The sequence below is a fragment of the Panthera onca genome, chromosome D4 (assembly GCF_046562875.1).
Source record: "Panthera onca isolate mPanOnc1 chromosome D4, mPanOnc1 haplotype 2, whole genome shotgun sequence".
NCBI lineage: Eukaryota > Metazoa > Chordata > Mammalia > Carnivora > Felidae > Panthera > Panthera onca.
This window is the reverse complement of record NC_138351.1, coordinates 88,562,882-88,590,730: the sequence shown is the minus strand read 5'-3', so window position 1 is coordinate 88,590,730 and position 27,849 is coordinate 88,562,882. Positions and strand designations below refer to the sequence as shown.

Genomic DNA, 27,849 nt, shown 5'->3' with positions numbered 1-27,849 from the left:
AAATGGCGGGGTTTCCAGGCTAGCCCAGCTGGGGGTCCTGAGGGTGATACAGGGGAAAGAGAGAGAGAAGGGGGAGAAAAGTTTCCACCCCCGTTCCTGATGCAACAAGAAAGCAGGAGGCTCCTTCTTAGAAAACTGATAGCATTTTATTTGGGGGGGGGGGGAATTGAACCTCCAGAAAAGTACAAGACTACGGTGAACATTCGTACGCCCTTCACGGGGACCCACCCAACGTGAACGCACTCCCATCTGGTCACCTCTTTATTCCTTCTGCTGACCCGTTTGAAAGCCCTTTGCAGACATCATGACACTTCAACCCTAAGCCCTCCATCACGTGTTTCCTAAGGTTAAGGACAACTCCCAGAAGGCCATCCTACACAACTTACCTTCAGTGTAGTAATATTATCGATTATACAGTCCCCATTCAAGTTCCCCCAATGACCCCGATACTATCCTTTAGAGGTTGGTTTGTTTGTTTTAGCCCAAGATCTGATCAAAGATTCAGCCTTGCATTTGGTTGTCAGGAGAAGCCAGATTTGAAATCGAACGAAAATTGATGACAATTGCTAGCCTGGGGGAGACCTTGAAGGGAACCAAGGCACCCCAGGGAAGGACTGCGCAGGGGGCATCTCAAGGAACCCTCGGAACAGCCTGGGTGGGGGCTGCTGCCCACATTTGTAGGCAGAATCCTTGTGAGAGAGCTGAGCTGCGATCCCCCCGGGGTGGGATAGATGAGGGAAAACCCGCAAAGCTTGCCCGAAGTCCCCCAGCTTGAGGCGGGATGTGAACCCTGCCTGGTGAACTCTGGGCCCCGAGACCCTGCTGAAGCTTAGGTTCTATCCACCGCCTGCTTTGCTGACCCCGCGGCTCCTTCCCATCCGGGGCGCAGTCCCGTGCCCGCTGGGTTCTGCACCGCGCTCTGACTTCTCCCTCCCTGCGGTGGGAAGCGCCCGGCTCATGGGTGTTGAACCCCAACACTTTTGTGACCCGTGGGATCAGGCCAGGGTCTGAGTCTGGGGTGGGGGGTCGCCGGGGGAACAGAAGTGGGACACCAGAGCTGAGCGCAAAGGCCACGCACAGCTGGACGGCATGGTTGGGGAGAAGTCAAGGCGCAGGGCCCCAGGGCGCTCGGTGCCGGGGCGCAGGGCTCGGGCCCTGGCGTCCTTGCAGTTCCCTGGGGAAGGGGGGGGGGCATCCCAGACCTCACCTAGGTTTTGAAAGACCCCGAACAACAACGGAAAAAGGGTCTAACAGCGGAGGCGGGGAACCTTAGGCCGCCACTCATCACTTCCCTTGACTTGACAACTTAAAAAAATAAAATAAAAAGCACCCATAATGTGTGTGTATATTTTAAAATATTTTTTCAGGGGCGCCTGGGTGGCCCAACTGGTGAAGCTAACCACTCTCGGTTTCCGCTCAGGTCATGATCTTACGGTTCCTGAGTTCAGCCCCGCTTCTGGTTCCTTGCTGACGGTGCCTAGGATTCCCCCCCCCCCCCGTCTCTCTCTCTCTCTCTCTCTCTCTCTCTCTCTCTCTCAGATCCTCCCCTGCTCATGCTTTCTCTCTCCCTCTCACAAATAAAAAATAAACTAAAAAAAAAATAAACTAAAATACTTTTTAATCACAGAAATAGGACATGTGCGTGAAGAAAATTAGAAAATACAAAGAAGCAAAAATTAGCAAATATATCATATGCCTGCCACCCAGACATCACGGCTGTTCCAATACTAGATGCTTCTAGATCTTTCACCAGGCAGGTGCTTTCCTAGGCTAGGGCTTTGTTTTCTGGACTGAGACCTCAGACGACCAGATCACCGGATGAGGAGACGCTGTGGCTTTACAGAAGGTCGATTGTTCTTAGGAGGGGCCGATTTAATGATTCTGATGTGATTTCATTTTGGGAACCGAACAAAATACACTATTTCATGACCTGCTTTAATCTGTCAGTGACTTCCATGTTTTCATTTCAGACAGTTCTCATCTTACCTAAAATGAGATTTTATTAAGATTTCCCAAGGGCCCCTGGGTGGCTCAGTTGATTAAGCGTCTGGCTTCAGCTCAGGTCATGATCTCACGTGTGTGAGTTCAAGCCCCGCATCTGGGGTTCTGTGCTAAGCTCTGCGCTGACAGCTCAGAGCCCAGAGCCTGCTTCGGATTCTGTGTCTCCCTCTCTCTCTGCCCCTCCCCTGTTCATGCTCTCTCTCTCTCAAAAATAAAAAAAACATTAATTTTTTTTTATGATTTCCCCGTAACCCCACAGTGTTTCCCTTTTGAAAAAAAAATTTTTGTAACATTTATTTATTTTTTGAGACAGAGAGAGAGAGAGAGAGAGCGTGAGTTGGGGAGGGGCAGAGAGAGAGAGGGAGACACAGAATCCGAAGCAGGCTCCGGGCTCCTAGCTGTCAGCACAGAGCCCGACGCGGGGCTTGAACTCACGCACCAAGAGATCGTGACCTGAGCCGAAGTCGGACGCTTAACCGACTGAGCCACCCAGGCGCCCCCCCACAGTGTTTTTTCGTAGCTGGTTTGTGCATACTGGCATTCAAGCTGGGCCATGCGGTATTCTCATTGTAAGCTAGTGTGCCCCTTTTTGCGCCAGTGACCGGCTGGCGGGAAGGGGCCAAACGCTCCAGGGAAAGCCCCACCCCCTAGCTTTTTCTCTTACTGCCTCCTGGTGTGACCCAGCTCATGGCTCCCGCCCCCTACCTCCTCTAAACTGGAAGTTAAAACGAGGCTGGATGGCGTGAACTATGAACCTGGGATGACAAGGCTCCCACCACACAGGAGTGTCCAGTTAAGGAGAGAAGGTCACCCTTCTGGTCCTTCTCCGCAGAGATGAACACTTGTTGGCTGGCTGCTCCTCCTTCCGGAACCTTTTCTCTGCTGATACAAATGTGGGGCCGTTCCTGTGCTTCCGATTGTGCGAAAAGGGGATTGATACGCTAGCCATTGTTCTGGGACTTTTTCAAAACCGTGACCATGTATCTCGGCCCCCCTCTCCATGCCCTGATCGTGAACCTCTGTCATAGATTGTCACAGATCACATCCATCTGGTTGACTAAAAACCATACTTCTTCTGTGCATAAGCTGCCGTTCGTGGCGAGTCTGGAGGACCTAAATGCAAATTCGATAGACAAGATAGCATCTAACTTATTCAGCAGGCTCTTGACTCCTCTCCCCGCCCCCATCCCTGCAAGCCCTTCGCCCACAGCCATCAGATGATCTTTTGCAGGGCCTTTGCATGTTCTAGGCTCTTTCCTGCAGTGCTCTGGCCATCTCTCCCCACCTCCCCCCTGCTCCCAGCTCCTTCAGCTGTGGCTCGCCAAGATATCTTTCCCTGTCTATAGAAGAAAAGCCACTACGAACAGCTGATCACTGGTTTCGGGCCCACGTTGTGGGCAAGCATTTTCGGTGTGTGCGCCCCTTCAGGGTTGAATGGATCCCTCTGAACAAGAGGGTCCCTCTTCCTACCCTGATCTCCATCCCACACTGGGAGTTCCAGGGAGCGGGTGACAGCAATCTCCCCGTCTTGTTTGCCGTCACATCTCTAGGACGCCGGACAGGGCCTGGCACAGAGCTGGCCCCCGGGGAAGGAACGGATGGCCAGATGAACGAATGCTGTTAGGAACACACGCTGGGGAAACCTCGTTGCCAGTGGGGATCCAGAGTCTTAAGGACACGCTCTGATCCAGAAACACTACTTGTAGGAACTCATCTGAACGTGCACAAGTGGCCTCCTGGCATTGTTTACCCTGGGGAATGCACTGGGAACGATTTAGATGTCCAGCAGTCAGTTCAACACAAAGTGGAATGCTTGATGTTTTTCTTTCAAGTTCGTGTTTCCTCCGGGCTTCCCATCACAGTCAGTGGCATCCCTGCCTACTGAGCTATTCGAGTCAGATCTGGGCATTGGGATTTTATTTCCTTTTTTTAATGAAACCCGCCCAGAGGGAGACAGACATCTCTCAGCACCCAAGAAGTTCCCTCGTGTCCTATCCCAGTCCACACCGCTCCTCTGCGCAGAGGTAAGCACCGTTCGGACCACTACTGGCATTCTGTCTTCCTGCTTCCTCCTGACAGCCAGCTTTGTCCCGGAGGCTCACCAGTTCTGTGTTCTGGCTTTCCTCAGGCCCCGTCACCTCTCATCTGGGCAACAGCACCGGCCCCCCACCGGTCCCCTATCCTTGGGCACCGCTCCCCGACCCTGAGCAGCTGGGGACATGACGGAAGAGAAGACTGGCCTTGACCTCAGCAGAGATGAGGGTCTCTATCTGCTTGGCATCTGAACCCTGGCGTCAGAAGGCTGAGAGGCAGGGGAAGGCGGGCGAAGCAGGGGGGAGGGGGGGTGTGTGTGACCCGGCAGGGCCTGTGGTTTGAGTGAAGAAAGCGATTGCATAAAAATGGAGAGCCTTACCACAGCCTGGGTCCTGTCCCTGCCTGAGTCATGCTAGAGAGACAGGGAGGGGACGGCAAGAGCCCGAAGCCCCTCAGATCTCAAGCTGGCCAAGGCCTTGGGTGTGACATTTCTGAAGTCATCACCGATGAGCTCAGGCAGAGGCGCGCCTGGGGACAGGGTAAGAGGCAGGAGGGAGGGCTGAGGTTGTCTCAGCAGAACTCCAGGTCTGGGTTGGCAAGAGGTCACGGGGTGGAGAGTTGGCCCCGGAGACAGCTCCAAACCACTCCCAAGGCCAGGGCGCCTCTGACGTGAGCCCCGTGTCTCCGACACCAGCAATGTGTCTGGCACACTCAGGCTTCGGGGGTCAGTGGATGAACGGGCCAGAAGAGCGCCTCTGAGGGGCACTCCGGTCCCCCACTTTAATCCTCTAACCTTCAGCAGTGGCTGTGCTGGGGCCTCACGTGTCCCTGGTTCCCACGACAACAGACCCTGGTATTCTGGTCATGAGTTCCCCCCCCCCCCCCCCCCCCCGTTTGCACAGGCTTAGGTGTGTGGCTCAGTCTATGCAGAGCTGGGGGGATGACTGAAACCTGGGTATAGATCTGGCATCCAGCCAGGAGGAAGAAGCATTTTTTTTTTTCCCTCCAAGATAATGTGTAACTCAGAGGCCACAGACTGCTGCCCCCAGGATAGGACAGGAGAATCAAACCTGATCACCTGGGTTCCTGGCTGCAGCTTGTGCTGGGGGTAGTGGGGACAGCAAGGGACACATCTGGGCCTTTCCAGACTCCAAGTTCAGAACAATTCCGAGTGCTGTGCTCCTCCGGGAGGGGGACGACTTGGCTCTCGGGACAAGGTGACAGCAGGGAGGCCTTCATGGTGGTGGAGTTAGGGTTGGGGCGGGGGTGGGGTGGGGCGGGGTGGGGAGCTGGACAGGGAAGCAATGAGAGGCTTGCGCAGAAAACGTCGTCTTACCCTACAGGACCCAGAAAACAGGCGAGGTCCAAAGCGGCCTTGGGTGGGGGCCTCGGCTTCCGGTGGGGACCCCAGCGCCCCGTAGAACAGGTGACAGACCTGCGCTGACCAGCCCCCGGTTAATGGTAACTGGTTCCTTGCGTCGTCTCGAGGCCGGGGCTGCTTTGGGGGCTCCGGGATCGAGGGGCTCCTGGTGAGGACGTTCGCGGTACAAGGGGCGCGGGGACGCAGGTGACGACCCCCGGGGCCGACCAGGAGCGGATTCGGATTCGCGGAGGTTCTCCCCAGGCCACTCACAGCCACCCCACCCCACCCCGGGGCCGCTGAGCTCAGCCTCCTCCGGCGCCCAGGTCCACCTTTCCGTCCCCCGCTGGCTATTCTCCGTTCACACCTGCGAGGCACCTGCTCAGCGCGCTCTGCGCTCATTGGCTGTTGGCCAGCCTCCCATTGGCCGCCCTGTGCTCAGGCGCTCTCCACTGTCCAATCAGAGCCCGGAATTGCCCGGGGCTGCGTCTGCCCGTGTTTGTGTTCCAGAAGAGGGGGGACCCCTTACAGGGGCTCGGGCAGGGCTCCCGTTCTAGGCCTTGTGCGCTACACCCTCTGGCTTCCAACCAGCTAATCAGGTTCCCGGAGGACCCAGCACAAGCACCCCTTTCTCCCCGCCCCCCCCCCCCCCCCACTTCTCCCCTGAAACACGCACCCACCGCTACGGGTTCTTATCTTGTTGTGATGTAATTAGTTCTTTGCCCGTCTCTACCGGCCCTGGACTGATGATTCACGGGGCGGGGGGTAGGGCCGGACCGTCACACTCCGTATCTGTCCAGCCCCCCGGGCGCTGCCTCGGGGATGACTCAGGCCTGGTTGAAGCTCAGCGGTTAACACACCAGCCGCGGTGACCGCTGGCGATTAACACGAGGCACAATGTCACGTGTCACCTGGGTTATCTCAGTAATCCTCCATGGAAGGTGTATTATCACACCCGTTTTAGAGATGGAGAAAGCGAGGCCCAGAGAGGGGAAGTATGGCGCTCGGATAGGAGGCAGTGGTTCGGGGCTTGGGTTTCCGTCCTGCTCCTCAACCGCTGAGCCACGGCGGACAGGCTACTTGGTCAATCCGGGCCTCAGTGTCCCCTTCTCCAAAAGGGAGAGAAGCAGATTTAACATATGAGGTGGCCGCAGAAAATCAGTGGTTTTCAAGCTGCAAAAACTCAACCCCGAGGTTGGCATCGTTATCACAGGTGGGAGGAGGAGCTTGACTGCTCTTTCAGCAATAAATCGGGCTCTGCAGACTTGACCTTCAAGTCCAGCTTGCTTGAAATCGGCCCACGATTTGGGCACATACCTCAAGGACAGCGTTGACATTTTGATTCACAGATCTTGAGACCGGAACAGAAAGGCCTACACCTCATCTGAGATTCTCAGCGCACCTGTGACCTTTGTGCCGTGTCTTAAAGCAATCAAAGAACCAGAAGGTCCTAGACCACTCTGCGGCACAGTGAGAGGTCAGTGACAGTAGCCCATCTCTTTATGTAGAGTGGCCAGATGTGGCCTTTGATCTCCCAAAACGTGGTGAGTCCAAGCTGAGATGTCTCATGACCGTGACGTTCACACTGGTTTTTAAAGACTTCACATGAGAACAAGTAAAACACCTCACTAATAATTTAAAAATACTAACTGCACGTTAAAGTGATCATGTTTTGGGGAGTGCCCGGGTGGCTCAGTCAGTTGAGCGTCCAACTTCAGCTCAGGTCATGATCCCACAGCTCGTGGGTTCGAGCCCCGCGTCGGGCTCTGTGCTGATGGCTCAGAACCCGGAGCCTGCTTCAGATTCTGTGTCTCCCTCTCTCTCTGCCCCTCCCCTGCTCAAGCTCTGTCTCTCTCTCTGTCAAAACTAAATAAACATTCTAAAAGGTAATAATATTTTTAAATCATTACCGTAATTATTAAATATTATTATCTTTTAGAATGTTTATTTAGTTTTGAGAGAGAGAGAGAGACAGAGCATGAGCAGGGGAGGGGCAGAGAGAGAAGTGTCAGCACAGAGCCCGACGCGGGGCTCAAACCCATGAGCTGTGAGATCGTGACCTGAGCCGGAGCTGGCTGCTTAACCGAATGAGCCACCCGGGCACCCCGAAAGTGATAATGTTTTTTTTTTTAATTTTTTTTAACGTTTTATTTATTTTTGAGACAGGGAGAGACAGAGCATGAACAGGGGAGGGTCAGAGAGAGAGGGAGACACAGAATCTGAAGCAGGCTCCAGGCTCTGAGCTGTCAGCACAGAGCCCGACACGGGGCTCGAACTCACGGACCGCGAGATCGTGACACGAGCCGAAGTCGGCCGCTTAACCGACTGAGCCACCCAGGCGCCCCAAGTGATAATGTTTTTGATACATTAAGTTAAAATATTCTTTTTTAAAGTTTATTTATTTATTTTGAGAGAGAGAGAGAGAGAAAGAGCACACAAGCAGGGAAGGGCAGAGAGAGAGAATCCCAAGTAGGCCCCACACTGTCAGGGCAGAGAGCCTGACTCGGGGCTCAGTCTCACCAACTGTGGATGATGACCTGAGCTGAAATCAAGAGTCAGGTGCTTAATTGACTGAGCCGCCCAGGCACCCGGATATATTAGGTTAAATCAAATACATTATTATAATATGCTGCATAATATTCCAAAGATATCAGTTCCTATTCCTGGAACCCGTGTTGCCTTTTGGGAAAAGGGGTCCTTCTTTGCGATTGTGACACAGTTAAAGATCTCAAGATGGGGAGATTACCCTGGGATTACCCAGGTAAACCCCGAATGCGATCACACGTATCTTGATCAGTGAGAGACAGAGGGAGATTTACACAGACACGTGGAGAAGAGGAGACAGCAGGCTGGAGAGAGGTGGCCACAAGCCAAGGAATCCCAGCATCACCAGGAGCCAGAAGAGGCAAGGGACAGATTCTCCTGGACGCTGTGGCAGGGAGCAAAACCTTGCCAACGCCTTGGCGTCAGACTTCTGGCCTCCAGAATCATGAAAGACTAAATTCCTACTCTTCTAAGTCACCAAGTTCCGGGTAATTTGTTACAGTGGCCACAGGGAACTCATACGATTATAGAAATTAATTCCACCTGATACATTTTTTTTTTTAACATGGCTACAAGAAAATTTTTTTTTTTTTAATTTTAGAGAGAGAGAGCACGCGTGAGCGAGGGTCAGAGGGAGAGAGAGTGCAGAGTGCGGAGCCCAGAGTTGGGGCTCGAGCTCGCCCGAAGTGGGACTTGAGCTCACGCAATGCGGGGCTCGAACTCACGGACCGGGCGATCACGACCCGAGCCAAAGTCGGACGCTTAACAGACTGAGCCGCCCAGGCGCCCCGACACGGTGACTCGCAAATGTCAAGTTCCACGTGTGGCTTGCACTTGGCGTGTGTGTTAGGTTTCTGCTGGACAGCGCTCTCTGGAGATCCAACCAGAGCTACGTTCGCTTGTTCTGTAGACACACGAGCACCTCTGAAAACACAAGAAGGCGGGGCGCCCGGGTGGCTCAGTCAGTTGAGCGTCCGATCTTGATTTCAGCTCAGGTGACGATCCCAGGGCCGTGGGATCGAGCCCCGCGTTGGAAGCCTGCTTGAGATTCTCTCTTTCCCTCTGCCCCCCTCTCTCCCCCGCGCACACGCTCTCTCTCTCAGAAATAAACATAAAATCAATCAAATAAAAACACAAGAAGGCACTGTATGAGTGATGTAGAGCTGTAATACCTAATGACCACAGACTGTTCGGCTTAAAGCAACAGAAAAGGATCCTCTCCTAGTCCTGGACACCGGAGATCTGAAGTCAAGGCGTTGACTGGGTTGGTTCCTTCTGGAGGCTCTGAGGGGGAAACGCATCTCGTGGCTGTCTTCTGGTGGCTTCCGGCAAGCCTCCGCCTCCCCCGGCTTGTGGCCACATCGCTCCAATCTCTGCCTCCCGCTTCACCTGAACTTTTCCTCCGTGTGTCTGAATCTCCCTCCGCTTTCCCTTACAGGGACACGGGTCATTGGACTCAGACTGAGCTCCGTGTATATACGTCTCTCCTAAGATCACATTCACAAATACTGTAGGTTAGGACTCAGACATATATATATATATTTTTTTTTTCGGAGGACACTATTCAACACACTACAGACCTGTTATGTGGGCTACTGAAGGGTAGAGGTTGAACTGCAAAGGGCGTGGGCTCTGTGGCCGTGTGATCCTGGGTTTGAGCCCTCCAGTCGCGATCTCTTTGCTATGGTTGCTCCCTCCCAGGCGCTTCAGGAACCTTCTCTGGAAACTGGAGGTGGTGTCGTTACGAGTGCTTCCTCCAAAATGCTGTGACGAGACCACTTGTCAGTTCCGTAACTGAGTGAGTTACTCAACTGCTCTGTGTCTGAGTTTTCTCATCTGTCGAGTGGGAATAGTCGTAGTACCTACCTCAACAGGATGTCGAAGATCAGGTTAACATTCCCCCAGGCACATCGTGAACACTGTACAATGTTTTCTTTTTTCTTTTCTTTTGAAGTAATCTCTCCGCCCAGCGTGGGGCTCGAACTCGTGGCCCCAAGATCAAGAGCCGCACGCTCTACCGGCTGAGCCAGCCGGGCGCCCCTATGCAAGTGTTGTGGTTGTTCGTGTCGTTATTTATGATAAAATGTTGTTCATGTTGTTATTTATAATAGAACGTTGGCATCGTTTACATTGGGCAGAGGTGATGAAATGTCCTATCGAGCTCTCGTGTTATCCTTTCTCTGGCTTTGATTCGGACCTGACTTCCTTACTCAGCTCATGTTGAATGACCCTGAGCACAGAATCAGGGCCAGTTCATGCAGCCACACGGGGTCCCGTGGGGCCGACTCACCAGTCCACTGTCAGCCGCCTGAAACTCCCGACAACGTTTGAAAAGGGACTTTGCGTTTTCATTTTGCGCGGGGCCCACTGATTTCTGTGGCCAGACCTCCTTGGAGTCACAACTCGTCCTGTGCTTGCAGCAGTGAGGGGTCTCCAGCGAGGGGTGGCGGTCCCCCTCTGGTCTCCGAGGGACCTTTACAAACTAGGTCGCGGCGGCTGGGAAAACACGGCGTCCGAGGATGAGCCAGCCGACTGGGGCCGCGTTTGTTTTGCCTGCAAGAGGAGATTTAGGGCTGACCTGGTGGTGTCCTCCAATTCCCAAGGCCTGTGGCGAGGAGAAGGGAGCATGCGTGTGCCCTGCGGCCCCGAAGGGGCAGTTCGGCTCAGCACAAGGAAGGAGATCTGAACGAGAGTTGTGCAAGAATGGAACAGCTGGCTTGCCTTCAAACCTCGGCTCTGCCTGCGGGGGTGGGGTGGGGGGGGTCGCTGGTGAAGAAAGCGGGCTCTGGCTGCCGATAGCTTCACCTCTGCCCAGATCCGTGATCTTAGGGCAAAGTCATTCATAGCCCTGAGCCCGTTTTTCCACCGAGAACGCTGGCTGATCAGGCTCTATCATCCAGGGTGACAGCGCGAAAGATAAGACAAGGCAGGTGGATGCATGAATCACGGAAATGGTGCCTACCTCCTTGACAACAGCTGCTGTTTTCTGGTTGCTGTTTTATTATTATTATTATTATTATTATTATTATTATTATTGGAAAGTAGGGAGTCCCCCCAGACTGGCAGGGTTCCAGTCGAGAGGAGCCATCAGGATGTTGCAGACATGACCTCGCGTCAGAGCTGAAGGAGGGAGCACGCGCTCTGCCCCCTTAACGATGTCCACTTCTGTCATATTTGGACGATTCGTTTAAAAGCCCACGGTTATAGGGGGCGCCTGGGTGGCTCAGGCGGTGAAGCGTCCGACTTCGGCTCAGGTCAGGATCTCACGGTCAGGGGTTCCAGCCCCCGGGCCGGGCTCTGTGCTGATGGCTTGGAGCCTGGAGCCTGCTGCCGGATTCTGTGTCTCCCTCTCTCTCTCTCTCTTTGTCTCTCTCTCTGCCCCCGCCCCCGCCTCTCTAAAAAATAAATAATCATCGTAAGTAAAAAAAATCAAAACCTGGCGTCATAAAATAGTGTTGTCCTTGTGACAAAGGCCCCGGGGGAAACCCGGTGGCACTTCTTGTGAAACTGAGGAAGTTCGGGGTCCCGGGGGCCCCCGGAAAGCCGGAGGGTTCCCATCATCGCTGTGTTTGAAAGCCCCGGCCCGCTGTCCCCTGAGCCATCGCTGGCTGAACTGGGATCCCAGGAATGCAAAACTCCCTTCCAGGGCCTCCTAGGAAAAGGCTTCCTGATGCGTCCGAGGGCCGGACACGGGAAATGCCCCCGGGGAGACAGCATCCGGGGGCGGTGCGCGTGCGTGGGCGCTGGCTGGACGCGTCCCCAGCCTGGGCACGGGAAGGTCTTGGCTGCGGCCTGATCCCGGAGCCTCTGCCCAGAGGACTGCCCCTTCTCTGCAAAGGTCTTGGCAGGAATTCGTGCTGAGACGAACATTTCCTCCCCTCCCGCCTCCCCCATCCGCCTCTCCTGTCAGCTGTGTGCCGTCCTCCCCCCACAAAGCATCCAGGAAATGCTCCTGCCTGTGCCGACCCCCCCCCCCCCGCCCCCACCCCCAAAGCATCAGGAAATGCTCCTGCCTGACCGCAGCTCTGCGCATCCGTAACCGGATCTGAGGCCCGCGGTCAGGGGCCAACAGATGGGCTCCATCAAGGGCGGCGCTTGGTCGGAGTGTGAAGGGCCCCACGTGTGCTCCTCTCTGCGGCGACAGGAGAACGGGACGGCCCGGGAACGCGCAGTGTGTCAGGCACACGTTCAGGTGGCCCGTCTCCCGACAAATACCTGCGAAGCCCAGCTCTGTGCAGACGCCACACCGGGTGCCGTGTGTACAGCCGCGGAGAAGCCAGCAGCCCAGGTTTTCCTTTCCCCTTTTTCTTTCCAACGTACAATGAATCACTGTGGGGGACGCCTGTCTGGCGGGGTCGGTCATGATCCCAGGGTCGTGGGATGGAGCCCCGCGGTCGGGCTCCGCGCTGAGCCTGGACCCTGCTTGGGATTCTCTCCCCACCTTTCTCCGCCCCTCCCCTGCTTGAGCCCTTTCTCTCAAAAAAAAATAAATACTAAAAAAAAAAAAAAAAAAGTAACCATCTTGAAATGTACAGGTCAGTGGCACTAAGTAGGTTCAGGCAGTAGTGCAGCCATCATCATCGTCTCTAGAACTTTCCCGCCCTTCCAGAAGAAAGCCCGGTGCGCGTTAAATGGTCGTTCCTATTCGGCCTCCGTCTACACCCTGGCAGCCACCGATCCGCTTTCTGTCTCTAGGGATTTGCCCATTCTGGACATTTCTTATAAACAGAATCATATGATATGCAGTCTTTCGTGTTTCTGGCTCTTGGCACGATGCCTTCCGGGTTCATCCACCTTGTAGCAGGTGTTAGTAAGTTCGTCCGTCTTAAGGCTGAACAATACTCCACTGTGTGGGTGAAGCCGCCGGGCTTTACAGCTGAGCAACCTTGCTTTCATCCTCACTCCCAAGAGGGGAAGAGCCCCCCCAGGAGGTTCCTGACTTGGGGAAGCCTCTGGAGAGGAGAGGAACCTTCCCTTACGCATTACAGATCGCTGCCTCTTAAGGTGCTGACCGGTTCCCCTGGGCCACAGCCCACAGCCCCGCAGCCAGAACAGCAAAGCGTCGGTGGCAAGAACATCCCCCTGGATCCAAGCCCAGCTGTGAGAACCGGGGTGAGTATAACCGCCAATCTGGGCCTCAGGCCCCACATCTCTAAAATGGGATCTAATAGTCCTATCTCCCTCAGGAGGGTTAAATACGATGGCATCTGTGATTAGGCCAAGGTTGGGTCTGAGAGCATTGCCCAGTGATTGATCCTCTGGCCGCCGCCCTATCTGACTGTGGTCCTTAAGCAGAATGGCATCATCCTTCAAGGCCATCTTGGCTATCTCAGGAATGGGCTGAGGGGCCAGGCTGGCCTTGAGAGCCCAGGAAGCAGCCTGATCGTCCCCATTTATCCTTATGAGTAAACGTCAGCTGCTGACCTAGGCTTCTTCCCTGGCTCTGTGCCTGTCAGGAGAGGCAGCCAGGCTCCCCCCAGGGCATTCCAGGAAGTAGGCGGGCAGGAGTCAGGACCCTGAACCAAACTCTGGAGCTCTTCAGTTATCCGGGTCTAGACTCCTTTGGTTATAAAGAAAGAAATCCCAATCAAGTGAGCTTAAATCAATTCAGTGAATTACAGTTGGGTCTGTATGTCAGGCACGGGACCGGTGCTTGTGGCTCATCAGCAAACAGGACTGAGACCCCCCCGCTTCCCCCCAGGAATCCGGGTGTTAGACAGTAAGGACAGGAAATAAATTGCATGGCGTGTCATTGAATGAAATGGGCCGTGGAAAGAACAGAGAAAGCACAGGCAGCAAAATGACATCAGAAGTGTCTGGGGGGGGGGGGGGGGGCGGGCTGCGCAGCGGATTAATGCGGTGGTGGGAGCGGGGTGGGGAGTGGGGGTGGAGGAGGCGACACCTGAGCAAAGACTTGAAGGTGAAGTGTCAACACAGCCCATGTCCAGGGGAAGAGACTTCCAGGCAGAGGCCGCCGCCAGAGTGAAGGCCGGGAGCAAGGACAGAGTGGCTAGGCTGACAGAGCGAGCGGGGGAGGAATCCAGAGAGAACCGGATGGAGACCAGATGGGACGGGGCCGTGGGCCACGGTCCAAACTTTGGCTTTTACTCTGAGCAAGACGGGGGCCACCGCAGTTTGGAGCCAAAGACAAACGTGATTTTGACTGATGTTTTGTTTAAGCGAAGAAGGAAACTCTTAAGACTCCCAGGCCCGGGTGAGTCAGAGGTTGGGGCCTTGTTGCCCCCAGAATACAGGCCCCCTCCACGTGGGGAAGGCGGGGGGGATAGTTCCACGCAGCTTCAGGCCGCTGAGGCCCCAAGCCTCAGCCCTAGAGCCAACGGGGGGGGGGGGGGGGTCTCCGGAGGGGGAGGTCACAATATAAACTCCCAGGGAAGCCTCTGATTGGCTCTGCCAGCTGCCAGGACCATTGGGATTGCCTTCCCTGGGTCACGTGGCCCACCCCCGTTCCCAAGAAAGGGAGTACTGGGATTGGCTGCCCCTACGGTCCCTGAAAGGAAAGCTGTGCTTTCCCAGGGTTAGTTAGGAGGACGCGGTGGTTCGACAGCCCTTCATGGCCTTGTTCACTCTGCGAGGAGTTCAGGGGTCCCACCTGGAGCAGGGGGGAGGGGAGCGGAGCCGGAAGCTTCTGCCCCAGCGGGGCCCGCACGCAGCGCCATGGGAAAGCGCCGGCTAATCCGTGGGTTCGCACGGCACCCCTTCTCAAGGGTGGGGAGAAGTGGCCGATGCCAGCCGGGACGACTGCGGCGCAATACAAATCTGCCTCAGGTCGCTCGAGCCACGGTTCTTTCTCTTCCATCTCCTGGCTGGAGAACGTCCAGGCGCCTCTCACCGAGGTCAGGAACCCAGCCGCAGGGGTGGGGCTGCTTCCTCCTCTCTCTTAAGCTCCTCTGAAGTCACAGACAATGAACCGGCCCAAGAGCTGGGTCTCTGATCCTCAGGAAATGCCGAGGAGGGCCAGCTGGAAGAAGCCACATGGGGGCTTGGACAAAGCAGCCCCTCTTTGCTCACTGTGACCAGAGAATTCTTGCGTGTGTGTGTGTGTGTGTGTGTGTGTGTGTGTGTTTAACCCAGCAAAGTCACCACTTAAGATACATCTCAGGGAGTTTTTACATCTAGATTCACCGGTGTAACCACCACCCAGCCGTGATGTAAACACATTTCTGACCCCCAGGACGCCTCCTCCTGGGGGACACCCCCCCCCCGGGGGTTTCGTCTTGCCTTCATTTTCAGGCAGGCGCTGCTGTAGTCCCCCCCACCTCCCGCGAGGCAGGGGCACGTCTTTTGCAGGCAAAGAACCTGAGCTCCGAGAGAAGCGTCACCACCCTCACCACCACCACCAAGAACAAAACCGCAGCTTCCCCAGGCGGAGGGAGGCTTTAGGGAAATTCTTGGCCGGAAATCAGAGGAGACCTCGTCCCGTCTGTCTGCCAGGCCCTGGCTTGGCTGGTTCGTTCCCGCAGACGTGGAGGAAAAGATTCCTACCGTGAAGTCATCAGCCCGCAGGGCTTCCCCACGAAGTCCCTCTTATTTTCCGCTCCAGGTGACTGATGGGTAACAATCCGCCCTTTGCCCGCGCTGGTTTCTCTAGCCTCTGCTGGTGAGGTTTCTGTCTCGTTTCAGAAGCCCAAGCAGGGCCCAGCGCGCTCCCTCAAACACCCAGGCAGAGAGAACGTACAATGCAGGACGTCCCCTGCGTCCTCTGTCCCATCCCTGATTGTGACTTGCCATGTATCGTGTGGGTCTGGGACGACCCCGGCTGGCAGCCCCATGTCCCAGAAACACGGGTGTCGGCTTCCAAGCACGTCTTTTGTCCGGATGAAGGAAGGCTTGGCGCACAGCAAATGGACAAGCGATCGACCCCCACCCCCTACCCACTCCCCGCTCCAGCAGCAAGCACGGGGTGCTTCCAAGAGCCTCCCTCCTGGCAAGCCAAGCGTTACCCCCATTTGGAGGAGGAGGAAACTGAGGCTCAGAAGCTCATACAGATCAGGGCTTCCTAGGTGCCCGGTGTTTAATAATTAGACACGACTCCCTTTCGTTGAAGACAAGGATTCGGAGAAGGAACCTGCTCGCCCGAGACCACACGGCTGCAGTCGCCAAGGGCTGGCTCTGGGACCCGACGTCAGCTGAGTCGGGCTCCGGAGCACATGGCCAGTGTCTCTGCCCTCTGGCCAGTCTTTTCTCTTGGTCTCTGCTGCTTTGGGGGCACAGCCCAGACGGACACCGCGGTCCCTTCGGGGCAGGCGCCAGGGCGGAGAAGGCACAGGACACTGAGGTTTCCCTCTTGCCCCCCTCCCCAGGGGACCCCCGAGCAAAGCGAGCGGTGTTGGCGAACCTAAAGGCAAAAGATTCCTGCCTCTGCTGACATCCGACTCTCCGTGCCAGCTCAGGTCATGGGACGGAGCTCGCGTCGGGCCCCGAGCTGACAGCTCACATCGGGATTCTCTCTCCCTCTCGCTCTGCTCCAGCCTGCTCCTTCTCAGCGCTCGCTCGCTCTCTCAAAATCAATAACTAAACTTAAAAAAAAAAAAATCAGAGTCACATCAAGGTAGGTATGACTGTGGTTCAAGCGTCCAGGCTGAGAGTGGGGACAGATGGCCCAGTTCTCCTGCCCAACACCTGTGCTGACCCGCGGGGACGGGGACAGACACCAGAGCTATCGGCCACCTGTGGATGTCCCGCCAGGCGTCTGCCTTTGTCACACACACACACACCCCTCCCCCCAGAAGGCAGGCCCTGCCGGACGCCCCCATGTTGCAGATGAAGAGACAGACTAGAACGCGTTTAAGGATTTGCCAGGGGAGGGGTGTCTGGGGCCGGAGGCTGGACAGGGGACACAGCTCAGCCCTGCGCCTCCCCCAGCATCTGGCCGCTGAGAGTGGGCGTGTGCTGTGTGCAGACAGGCCTCCTGGCGGGCTCTCCCCGCCTCCTCCAGCTCGTAGAGACACAGCCACACGCGCCTGCTGCGGCCGCCTGCCCCAGAGCTCCCGCCTGCCCATGGAGATGCCTGCCCCTGTCCTGGCATTGGTGAGAGGCCAGGCGCTGCCGGCCTTCCTGCTCTGCAGCACGCTGCTGGTCATCAAGATGTACGTGGTGGCCATCATCACGGGCCAAGTGAGGCTTCGGAAGAAGGTATGCTCCCCTGGAGCACCCCCCCCCCCCGCCTCCCCGGCCCCAGCCCTGCTGGGAAACTGCAGGGATGGGAAACTTGGCCGAGGTGTTCTCCGGGCCAGAATGTGAGGGCCCTGGAGGCCTTTGGGATGGCAGGACCCGCACCTTCTTGTCCTCTGTTGTAAGAGCATTTACTCACCCCGCCGTGCTACCAGGTAAGTTCTGGCACGACGGGTGCTGCTGAGCTCTGCTGGGTGTCTCAGAGAGAAGCAGGTCCCGGAGGGTGGAATGAGACAGCAAGAATGCTTCCATCAGACCCGGCAGCTTCCCAGCACAGGAGATCGGAGATTTGGGTGGAGTGGAAACCGGCGACGCAGGAGCCCCGGGAATTTTAAGTGGAAATTCCCAATTCATTGGCGAGGTGGCTTACGAACGCACGGCAGCGTCCAGAGGCCAGGTCTCGGCCGGCCTGGGCTCCACTGGAATTTTCAAGGAGGAATTCCCCACCCCCCCCTTCCCCCGGCCACCCCACCGATCCCAAGTCCCCGGAGCCAAAACAACAAAGAGGCTAAGATCGGAGCCTGGGTGGGCGGGACGGCCCATTCAGAACAGCTCTGCTCGCATTGGACACGACCAGAGTCAGAGAAGTTTTGGGCCAAGCCGGCCGGCTGTCTTGTTTTTCAATAGAGGACTCGTTTCCAGAAACCATGGCCCCTTTGTCCGCCTTTGTCCCATTCAAAGGCAAGGCAAGGTTAGCTCTGGTATCACGTTGGGTGTGGACACCCAGGAGCGGGGATCTTGCTGGGGAGTCGGACTCAGCCCCTGGCATAGGCGCGGGCAGGGGTGAAGGCGGGACGGCTTTAACGCCCAGAGGCACAGACACAGGCACCCGGATGACCCCTGCCTCCTCCCTGCCTCACCCCGGTCCTGGATGCGGGATACGGGGAACCCAGCAGGGACAGGTGCATTCAGCCATTAAGTCCTTCCTTGGAGCTGAGCGTTTAATAGGTGGGAGCCACATTCACCTTGTCTTCCGGGAGAGGACACCTGTGAGGCCACGCAGCAGGGTTTGAACGGGGCTGTCCGGCCCCACAACCTGTCCGGAGGGGGCGGGTGCGGGGATAGAATTCTCAACAGCAAAGCGCAGGGGTCCGGAGCCTCCCTCTTCAATGTGAATTCAGGGATAGAAGGAGGGAAACCCGAGAGTGCCTTTCTCTCTGGTGGGTGGAGAGTGCCAGAAAGAAACCTTCCCTGGGGCTGTCCCCCAGGGGCTCCTTACCGTCTGTGAGTTTCCCTCCCATGCCAGGAAGGAGCCTGGAAGCCACATCACTGGGCAGGTGACAGATAAGGGCTCTGACTCGTCCACCCTTTGCCCCTGGGGCGAGTCTGGGGGCCGTTTCCTCATCTGTAAAGCGGGGGACAGTCACGCTCGAGCCGGGCGAGTTCGGCACCTGGCGCAGAGCAAGTGTGAGTTCTCATTACGAACAAACAACTGGAATTCACTCGAAGGCCGCAACCACAGCTCGGTCCCGGGAGTGCATCCAACGGCCTGCCCCCTTGTCCCAATTAAAGGTAGCAATTCTGGCTTCGGACGACAGCGGTTCCTCGGTCTGCCCTACAACCGGCTCCCGGCCCAGCGGGCTTGTGTTCCGGTTCTGTCTTTAGGAACGAGCCACCCCTCGGACCCGGGCCTAGGACCCTTTGAAGGGAGTCACGGGTCCACGGACTCTGTGCCGGCCCATCGGGATTGGTGATTCCACGAGTGCAGGGCCAGTGGAGAGGAATTCTGGGTGTGGGGGCTCTGATCTTGACCCTGACGGGCCTCAGGCGTGGGACAGGTGGGACGCACCAGAGCTTGGGGACAGGGGTCACCAGGGCTCATGAGTCAGAGGCGGGAGTATTTGCCATTGGATGAGCAATCCAGAAAGCGTGCTGCTGAGATTCGTGTTTGCTGTGGGGTTGGTGAGCGCTGGGCGTGGGCCTCCGGTGACCGAAACGTGACCTGAAGTTTCTGCTGGCCCTAGACTATTCGTTGAGCACCTTCCCCATGCCGGTGCTCCCAGTGCCCGGCATTGGGCGGAGGCCTCTCCAGTTCTCCCCTTCACTCTTCGCGCGGGAAATGAGCCCCGCTTGATCCAGAGTTCACGGATGAGGGAGCTGAGGCTCAGGGAAGCGAAGAAATGGGCAGCTAGTCTTTGTGGAACTGTCAAAAACCCTCTCACTGCTCTTAGTTCCAAGTCCAAAGTCTTAGAGTGCCCTCGGGACCCCAGCAACTTCATCTTGGGCCTCTGTCCCTCGCTCTCTATACTCCAGCCACGCTAGGTTTCTGTTCTTCAAACACCCCCATCTTCTTCTGACCCCAGGGCCTTTGCACATGCTTTCCTGGATGTCTTCAATGCTCTTTCTCCAGCTGGCCCTCACCGGGCTCATGTTGTTGCCTCCTCCAAAGCTTAGCTTGAATGCCCCTGCCTCAGAGAAGCCGCCTCTGACCCCCAGGCTTGATCAGGTCTCCTGGAAACATTCTCAAGGCCAACCTTGTCTTCTCTCTGTTTAACACTCACCACCTGGTCTTCCCTGGTTCGTAGGCCATTTCCCCATCAGACTGTGAGCTTCCCACAAGCCAGGACATGAGGGCCTTTGCCTTCGTCCGTTCTGGCTGCTATAAGAGTGTCGCGGGCACACGGGCCTGGACTGGGGGGGGGCGGGGCTTGTAAACAGCAGAGTTCTTTCTCACCATTCTGGAGGCAAGGTGCCTGGAGATTCCGCGTCTGGTGAGGGTCCACTTCCTGGTTCACAGGTGGCCGTCTTCCGGCTGTATCCTCCAGTGGCAGGAGGGTGAAGGAGCTCTCTGGGGTCTCCTTTCTAAAGGCACTAATCCCATTCCCAAGGGCTCTACCCTCCTGACCTAATCACCCCAGAGGACCCCACCCCCCACCCCCCAACACCATCACCTTGGAGGTCAGCTTTCAACATACAAATCCGCGGGGCACACGTTCAGCCCATAGCGGCCTTGGTCATGGCGAGTGCCAGCACTTGGCACGTGGAGGGGGCTAGGCCAGTAACTCTCGCTGACGTGTTCCAGGCTTTTGCCAACCCCGAGGATGCCCTGAGACACGGAGGCCTCCAGTACTGCCGGAGTGACCAGGACGTAGATCGCTGCCTCAGGCAAGTACTGTTGGGCCCCAGCCTGGCCACGGTCTGCCCCCGCCCAGGCTCCGCTCTGAGCACCAGGGCCAGGGGTGGGGCACCCAGAGGACCGAGGTCTCCTGCCTTCCGGAGCCCCTCAGACAGCTCTAATTTATTCATTGATTTAATTTCTTTCTTTCTTTTTTAAAATGTTTTTATTTATTTTTGAGAGAGAGATTGAGAGTGCGAGCCGGGGAGGGGCAGAGAGAGAGGGAGGCACAGAATCGGAAGCAGGCTCCAGGCTCCGAGCCGTGGGCACAGAGCCCGCGCGGGGCTCGAACTCACGAACCCCGAGCTCAGGACCTGAGCACAAGTCCGACGTTTAACCGGCTGAGCCGCCCAGGTGCCTCCAGTCCCTCCACCGTGGTTGGGTTCTGCCAATGGGATGGGTGAACATTTGCCACGTTTTGGTTTTATTTTGCATTTCTTTCGTTCGGAGTGAAGCTGAACGTCACTCCCTCTGCCGAACAACCCCCCAGTCGATCAAAAACAATTTTTCTCATCGTGAAAGTCAGAACTGCTGACGATCGCCGGCGACCTGGGTCGCACTGCAAACACACGGAGGGCAAAGGGAGACCGGTCCCGACTCTAATCCCCGCTAACCTCTAACACTGTGTTCACCCAGCTCCTCTTTGTAGATGTTTCCCAGAAAATCCCGTGTGCATTGTGTGCCCGGGGTGGGGTTCTGGTATTTCTTTTTCCGTGAACGTTATTTGGTGAGCACTTTCCGTGTGGGCAAATGTTACTCAAAACCTGATTCTTTAAAAATAGCCGTGTAAACTGGGGCGCCTGGGTGGCTCAGTCGGTGGAGCGTCCGACTTCGGCTCAGGTCATGGTCTCGAGGCCCGTGAGTTCGGGCCCCGCGTCGGGCTCTGTGCTGACGGCTCGGAGCCTGGAGCCTGCTTCCGATTCTGTGTCTCCCTACCCCCACTCTGCTCACACTCTGTCTCTCTCAAAACTAAAAATAATAAAAACATGGGAAAAATGGGGAAAAAAAGATAGCTGCGTAAAATCCCATCGGAGACTAGATGTGGATTGATTTCATGTTCCTGATCTGAATGCTGTGGTTTTGGCAGTTGGCTCTCCCCTGGCTGACCCCGGTGGGCTGGAGAGGGAGGAGGCAGCACTTCCAGGGGACAGGGACTGCCAGCGGAGTTGAGGGACAAGCGGAAGGACGGGCAGCTGCACAGGCGGGGACAGGAGACAAACTCTCACGTAGTTGCCAGGGCATTCCCGTGCACCGAGGGCAGAAATGGGTGGGACACTGGAGTGTAAATAAGAGATTCTTTTCTTCGAGGAGAGCGTTTTTTTTCTCTTCGTTTTCTTGCCCGTTGAAAATAATACGCATACTTGTGGTTTTTAAGAATGACAGAGATGTGTAAGGTAGGCAGTGAAATCCTGTGCTGTTCTAGTGTTTCTGATATAAGTAGGGTATGTAGTTCTTCCTGTGAGGTCCATCCGTCCGTCCATCCATCCATCCATCCATCCACCGGACACGTAATGAACAAGTGGACAAAAGCCGTCCCGATACCCGAGTCCATACCGGTGACCCTTATCCCGCCCACCCCCTTGGTTGGCCCGACTCTCCTGGGCGGTGGAGAAGGGCCTGAGCAGTCGAGGCGGCCGTGACCGTGGATAGCCTGGGCTGGCTCACCGCAGCCACCGAGGGGGTTTACTTGGCTTTTCACAGGGTACACGCGTCCTCCGTAGCGAAGCTTACTTGTGGCACAGGAGCGGTTACGTGAGCCGACGAGCACTTTGGTTTATTTTTTACTGGCTGTAAGCAAGCCGAGGAGAGATAACAGACCCGGGTGGTGCTGAAATGTTTCTACGTACCCAGTACAGCTTCTTCTTCCGATCAAAATGACCCTCTATCGATAGTGGCGATGCTCCAACGGCTGGAGTTCGATTCAGCGCTTTTTAAAAAAGGTTTATTTTTGAAAGACAGACAGAGTGTGAGTGGGGGAGGGGGCAGAGAGAGAGGGAGACACAGAATGTGAAGCAGGCTCCAGGCTCCGAGCCGTCAGCACAGAGCCCGACGCGGGGCTCGAACTCACGGACCATGAGATCATGACCTGAGCCGAAGTCGGACGCTTAACCGACTGAGCCACCCAGGCGTCCCAGTTCAACCCTTTTTGAGCACCTCTTACCAGATAACGTTTTATGTCCATTTGGCAAGTGTTTATCGGTGGAGGGGACGTGTGACGTACTGGTATTTATTGGAGACTTACCACGGCATGTCTGGGGGTTCCTGGTCCCCCGGGGTCTCCTCCACCTCCTGCCTTCACAGAACGTCGTGGAACCGTGAAGGTGCAGGGCTCAGAGAATCACACGTCCCGTCATCCCCTGCTGGAGAACTTGCTGGAACCTGAGGGGGACATGCCCTGGAAGCAGACGTTAGTTAAATATTAGACCAGAGTTTATGGTGCAGTCAGGGTCACCCTCCTGCCCAAACAGGAAAGCACTTACGTCTTGGTTCTTGGAGGATAAATCTGCCTTGCAGATTAGCCACACGCCAGAGCCAAAACGAACGTGAGCCCGGCTCTGGGAGAGGTCAGGAGCCGGATTTCCAGGGAAATGATGAAACCCGGCCACCTTGTTTCATGACACCAATCCCAGCCTCCTGCTCAGGTGTCTTTGGGCCAGATCCCGAGTCCGTGTGTGGGAAACCTCAGGGAGGGAGTCTCCGAGTGGCCCCAAGGGAGGCAGACGGGCACGGGGCCCATGCTTGGCGAGGTTTCTGACTACTCGGAACACGCAGCCTGAATCCGACTGAACCGGTTTGTCCAGAGATCGGTCTCTGAATCGCAGTCCTAGAAGTCCCTTCGATGTTGTGGATGGTGAACCGAGGCCAGGGAGCAGGTTAGAGGGACGCAGAACCGCGGGCTCATGCCCGGCCCTCCACTCTGCGGCTCCACACCGGGTTTCATTCACCTGGCCGAGGCAGGAGAGGCTGGCAAAACCGAGAGGGCGAGATTAGCGTTCAGGGTCGTGCCCCAGACCAGGCCGGCGATGGTGTCGAGGGAGAGGAGGAAGACGGCAGGTGCATCGGGGCGCAGCCCCTCCGCGGCAGCGGGGTCCTAAGCACCTTGTCGATAGCTGCCAACCCACCGGGCCCCCCAACAGCCTCCCCGGGGAGGGTGCTGTTATCTCTGGAGGCAGAGCAGGCTTGCCCTAGGCCACGCGGTTGAGCCCAGGACCGCGGGCTCTGTAGGAACGCGGTTTTGCTCGGCTTTATGCCTGCCCTTGACGCTGAGCAGCGGGGGACCTGCGTTCCAGGGCACGGCCAGCGTGGGCGGCGGGGAGGGCCAGGGATGAGGACGGAGGTGGAGGTCGCGGCAGCTGTCCCTGCCAGCTGCCTGGGGCTACTCGCAGACCTTCTCCCCCGCCCGTCACCTGCCGTCATGCAGCCGGTGTTGCAATGGCCAGGGGGTGGGGAGGGGCGGCCCCGTGCCACAGGAAGCCCAGCAAGTCCGGTCTGGCGGGGATTTGCTTTGGGTGACTTTTATGTTAAAAAGTGGCTGTTATTGGAATGACACGTTTTGCCCAACCACGTCTCTCTGGTACGTGACTCCCTCCACGTCTGTGAGTTCACATCCGGGCCCCCCGGGGAGGGGAATGAGTTTTCTTGCCTCACCTTTGATTTCCCCACAGCTCCCTGTCCTCAGCACCACTTGCGGGCTTCGTGGGGAACCCTCGCTTTGATCCCTACCGGAGGGAGGAGGGAGAGGGAGGAGGGCCGGGCTGGGCCAGCTCTCAGTGGGGGGTGGGGGGTGGGGTGGAGGGCGGGGTGCTGAGGGTCAGAGCCTCAGGGCTTTCTCAGCCCCCAGCCACCTCTCCTCCGTCACTGGCGACCTTGGGCTGGAGCTGGGAGGTGGGGTCAGGACCACCGCTTGGTTTTCTGCAGGGGCTGCACCTCCCCGCCTCTCGGTTCTGCCCCGAAGAATGGGTCCCCACCTGCCACGAACCTTGCCCATCCCACCCTCCTCTCCACCCTGCTCCCCTTTGTCGGCTCTTTGGGGTTTGGCCAATGTCAGCTCTCTAAAAAGTGACTCACTCATCCGATGTGAATACCTGCTTTAAAAGACAGTATCCGGATGAATGGGTTTCCATACCAGTGGGTGCTTTTCCTGAAACTTTCAGATGAGCGTGTGACAGAAAGGCCCATCCAGGTGGGTCAGCTGTGAGAGGCAGACCGATTTCTGGGACACGCTGACTTCATTTAATGTTTATTTATTTTTGAGAGAAAGAGAGGGAGACAGAGCGTGAGCGGAGTGAGGAGCAGAGAGGGAGGGAGAGACAGAATCCGAAGCAGGCTCCAGGCTCCGAGCCATCAGCACAGAGCCCGACGCGGGGCTCGAACCCACGAACCGCGAGATCATGACCTGAGTCAAAGTCGGACATGACTGACTGAGCCATCCAGGCGCCCCATCACTGACTTCATGTAAAGTAAGCTTTCCAGGGGCGTCCGGGTGGCTCAGTCGGTTCATCGTGATCTCAGCTCAGGTCCTGATCTCACGGTCTATGGGACTGAGCCCCACGTGGGGCTCTGCACTGACAGTGGCTCCCTCTCTCTCTCTGCCCCTCCCCCTGCTCTCTCTCTCTCTTAAAATAAGTAAATAAACATTAAAGAATAAGAAGAATAAAGCACGTTTCCCAAGGGTGTCCCTCTAATGGGGGATGTTGGGGGGCACAGCCCCATTTCCATAGGGTAGAGGGGTCTGGAGGAAGCCTTGCTGTCCCCTCACAAGTGAGGTAAGGGACTTGCTTGATCAGGGAGCCGGGGGACGGGGCGGGCCCAGCCTAGTTTTCCCTCTTCTTCTTTCCCATGGCCAGGATCTGACCAGGGCCTACGACTTGCTCTCAGGCACAGGCAGGCGGCAGGGCCTCACCCAACTGGGTGTCCCCGCTGTGTCCCGAGTTTCGCCTAAGAACGGTCCAGGCCCTGCTGGGTTAACGGGGGCTTTTGCACACGCGGATTGAATTCCAGGCCCCAAGCCCCCCCTTCACGAGCCCCCCCCCCCTCCTGCTTTCAACCTGCCTCGCTCCCTCTCATGCCACCCCATTCCAGACACGCTCCAGGGTCACTTTTCGGTGCCTCGAACACCCTATGCTCAATCCCACCCCAGGGCCTTTGCGCCTGCCCCTCCTGCTCCCTGGAAAGTTCTTCCCCTGCACCGGTGGTGACCTGCTGATGATCCCTGATCATTCAGGCTTTGGTGCAAACATCTCCTCCCCTGAACCCACCCACGCCGGTCACTCGGCAGAGACCCCTGCAGCACGGGGCAGCCGAGTTAGGGCCTCTCCCGTGCCCTGCCCAGCCCCATTCCCTAGGTCAGGCCACACACCAGGCCCTTGCCTAAGGCTCTGCTTGCAAGTGGGAGGGAAGAGGAGGGCTGTGTTACCGGCCGTCACACAGGAGCTGCTGGGCCGGGCCCGGCCCGCGGGCGCACAGCGTTGGGGGAACGCATCCCAGCTGGAAGGCGCACCTCGCTTCCCGCCCCCGAGTCCCCCCTGCCTCACACATGCGGCCTTGTCCTCGGGGGAGGTCCCAGCCCCGGTACTAGGTTCCTGTTTATTCTTCCAACATAGCGTCTGTGGCCTCAGGCACGGGTTCAGTCTCTAATTTATGAGACTTGACCTCCTCACCTCTCCCCAAGGAAGCTGTCCATTAGCGGGAGTCATGGAAAATGTGACCCAACTCTTAGCAGACGCGGGTGGGTTTTCTTTCTTGGTCATTTATTTACGCCAGGGCTATACTCAGCCCTTGCACTCCCCCCGCGCCACCCCACGTGCTCACGCGCTTGACCGTTTTGAACAAACAAACACGAAGACACAGGACAGCGTAGACGAAATGAAGAGCTTTACCGGGGCGGGCGGGGGGGGCAGCTGTTCTGTTATTATTATTATCCCCGAAAGAGGCAGGAGGGTTTGCCGACATCTAGGGGCAGGACAAGACGGTTAGGCAAGGGTTTCAGACATGTGCTCTAGCCCACGCCCCTGGGGAGGGCCCAGGCACCTGCGTTCAGAAGGAGGGTGCCCCCACCCGCCCCGAAAAGCCCTGCCCGGGGGGGTAAAGGGCGCGGGTTGGAGTCAGACCTAGGCTCCACCCCCGCTCTCAACCCCCTCTGAGTCCCACTGTTCCCGGCTGGCGTCCAAGGCCACACGACGGAAGACGGTGGGGAGCGTGGCCGGGGCCAAGTCCTGGGGAGCCCCAGGGCTCGGTAGGAAAACCCCGGCTAGCTGCCTGTCACGGCCACTGGCCCATAAGTGGGGTTTTACGTCCTGGCAGCAGCTGACTTGGAGTTGCTGTCGCTTCTGCCTCCGTGGTATCTCTTCCTCCCGGCCACGAACGGACTCGAGGCGGGCACCCCGAGATGGTCCCCAGGGGCGTGGGGCCCTTCGGGGCAGAGGGCCCCGGCTTCCACGAGCGTCTCCATGCTGACGCCCAGCTGACCGCACACCCTTGCCTTCCCAGAGCCCACCGGAATGACATGGAGACCATCTACCCCTTCCTGTTCCTGGGCCTCGTTTACTCCTTCCTGGGGCCTGACCCCTTCATCGCCCGGATGCACTTCCTCGTCTTCTTCCTGGGCCGCGTGGTGCACACCGTGGCCTATCTGGGCAAGCTTCGGGCACCCACCCGCTCCCTGGCCTACACCCTGGCCCAGCTCCCCTGTGCCTCCATGGCCTTCCAGATCGTCTGGGAAGCTGCCTGCCACCTGTGACCAGCAGCCGACAACTGCTCAGCCAGCAGACCGCTGGCCGCGAGCCCCCGTGACTGTACCCGGAGGGCGCTGGGCGGCCCTTGGGGATTGTGCTCAGCCCAGGGACCCGGTTTCTTGGCAACCCACCGAGCGCGGGATTCTGGGCTCCGCGGGCCTGTGTGTGTTTGCCTACGTGTGTGCACGCGTGTGGGCGGGCGTGCCTCTCGGACTTCTGGGTGGAGTGGCTGCCCGGACCGTGTGGAGATGGCTTCTCAAGACTGACAGAAAAATCGTCCCGCTCGAGCACCAGCGCATTAAAAGCCATGTTCCTTCTCCGTCCCTGCGAGTGAGAGAAGAGTCCGTTCAGGTTCCCCAACAAAACCACCATCCGGATTCAGGGCTGTACTAGCCGCAAGCTTCTTAGACCCACCCCAGAGATTCCGATTCGGCTAGTCTCGAGGGGACCCTGGGCATCCGCGTTTTTGTAAAGCTCCGCCGTGTCCCAGCGGTGTCCGGGCCCCGGCTCCACACTACCCCTTTCCTCCAGAAGCAGGACCCGGCACAGGGTGGGGTGTGATATTGCGATTTCTTTTGTGGTGGGAGTTTAGCGAGGGGGGCGGGGGATTACGTTCCCCGGCGCCCTGTTGACACTCCCCGTGCTTAGTCTCCGTTCCTTTGCTGGATCCTTCTCTCCTACGTGCAGGTGCCGAAAGGCGGGGCCCATAGTGAAGGTCGCTTCTCTTCCCCGGGGGAGTCAGTCACTGGTTAAGGGCCATAAATAAAGCAAGAGAATGGGCCCGGCATGACCAACCGCTCAAAGGAACTTTCCGGCTCCTTCGGTACCCGCAAGATTTGAAAAGTACAAATGTGCACCCCTGCGGGGAA

At 57.2% G+C, this 27,849-nt stretch overlaps 1 protein-coding gene and 2 long non-coding RNA genes across 3 annotated transcripts; 2 read left to right on the top strand and 1 right to left on the bottom strand.

Moving 5' to 3' along the window:
- Positions 1-4,392: 4,392 nt before the first annotated feature.
- On the top strand, positions 4,393-9,808 carry LOC145713035 (uncharacterized). Its single transcript, XR_014135987.1, has 3 exons — positions 4,393-4,574; positions 6,745-6,872; positions 9,641-9,808. It is a non-coding gene; the product is annotated as an uncharacterized LOC145713035 (long non-coding RNA).
- On the bottom strand, positions 7,807-9,892 carry LOC132677120 (uncharacterized). Its single transcript, XR_009609215.3, has 3 exons — positions 9,806-9,892; positions 9,520-9,703; positions 7,807-9,426 (listed from the first exon to the last, which is right to left on the bottom strand). It is a non-coding gene; the product is annotated as an uncharacterized LOC132677120 (long non-coding RNA).
- Positions 9,893-16,475: 6,583 nt separating this feature from the next.
- PTGES (prostaglandin E synthase) lies at positions 16,476-27,849 on the top strand. The gene is made up of 3 exons (XM_060608389.3): positions 16,476-17,092; positions 20,154-20,236; positions 26,736-27,849. The coding sequence occupies exons 1-3, from the start codon at positions 16,634-16,636 to the stop codon at positions 26,983-26,985; spliced, it is 792 nt and encodes a 263-aa protein (XP_060464372.1). The 5' UTR covers positions 16,476-16,633; the 3' UTR covers positions 26,986-27,849.

Coding starts and splice junctions, on each gene's coding strand:
- PTGES (XM_060608389.3), top strand. CDS start 16,634: ATGTCCCGCCAGGCGTCTGCCTTTGTCACACACACACACACCCCTCCC. Junction 17,093..20,153: donor AAGTGAGGCTTCGGAAGAAG/GTATGCTCCCCT, acceptor GACGTGTTCCAG/GCTTTTGCCAACCCCGAGGA. Junction 20,237..26,735: donor GACGTAGATCGCTGCCTCAG/GCAAGTACTGTT, acceptor TTGCCTTCCCAG/AGCCCACCGGAATGACATGG.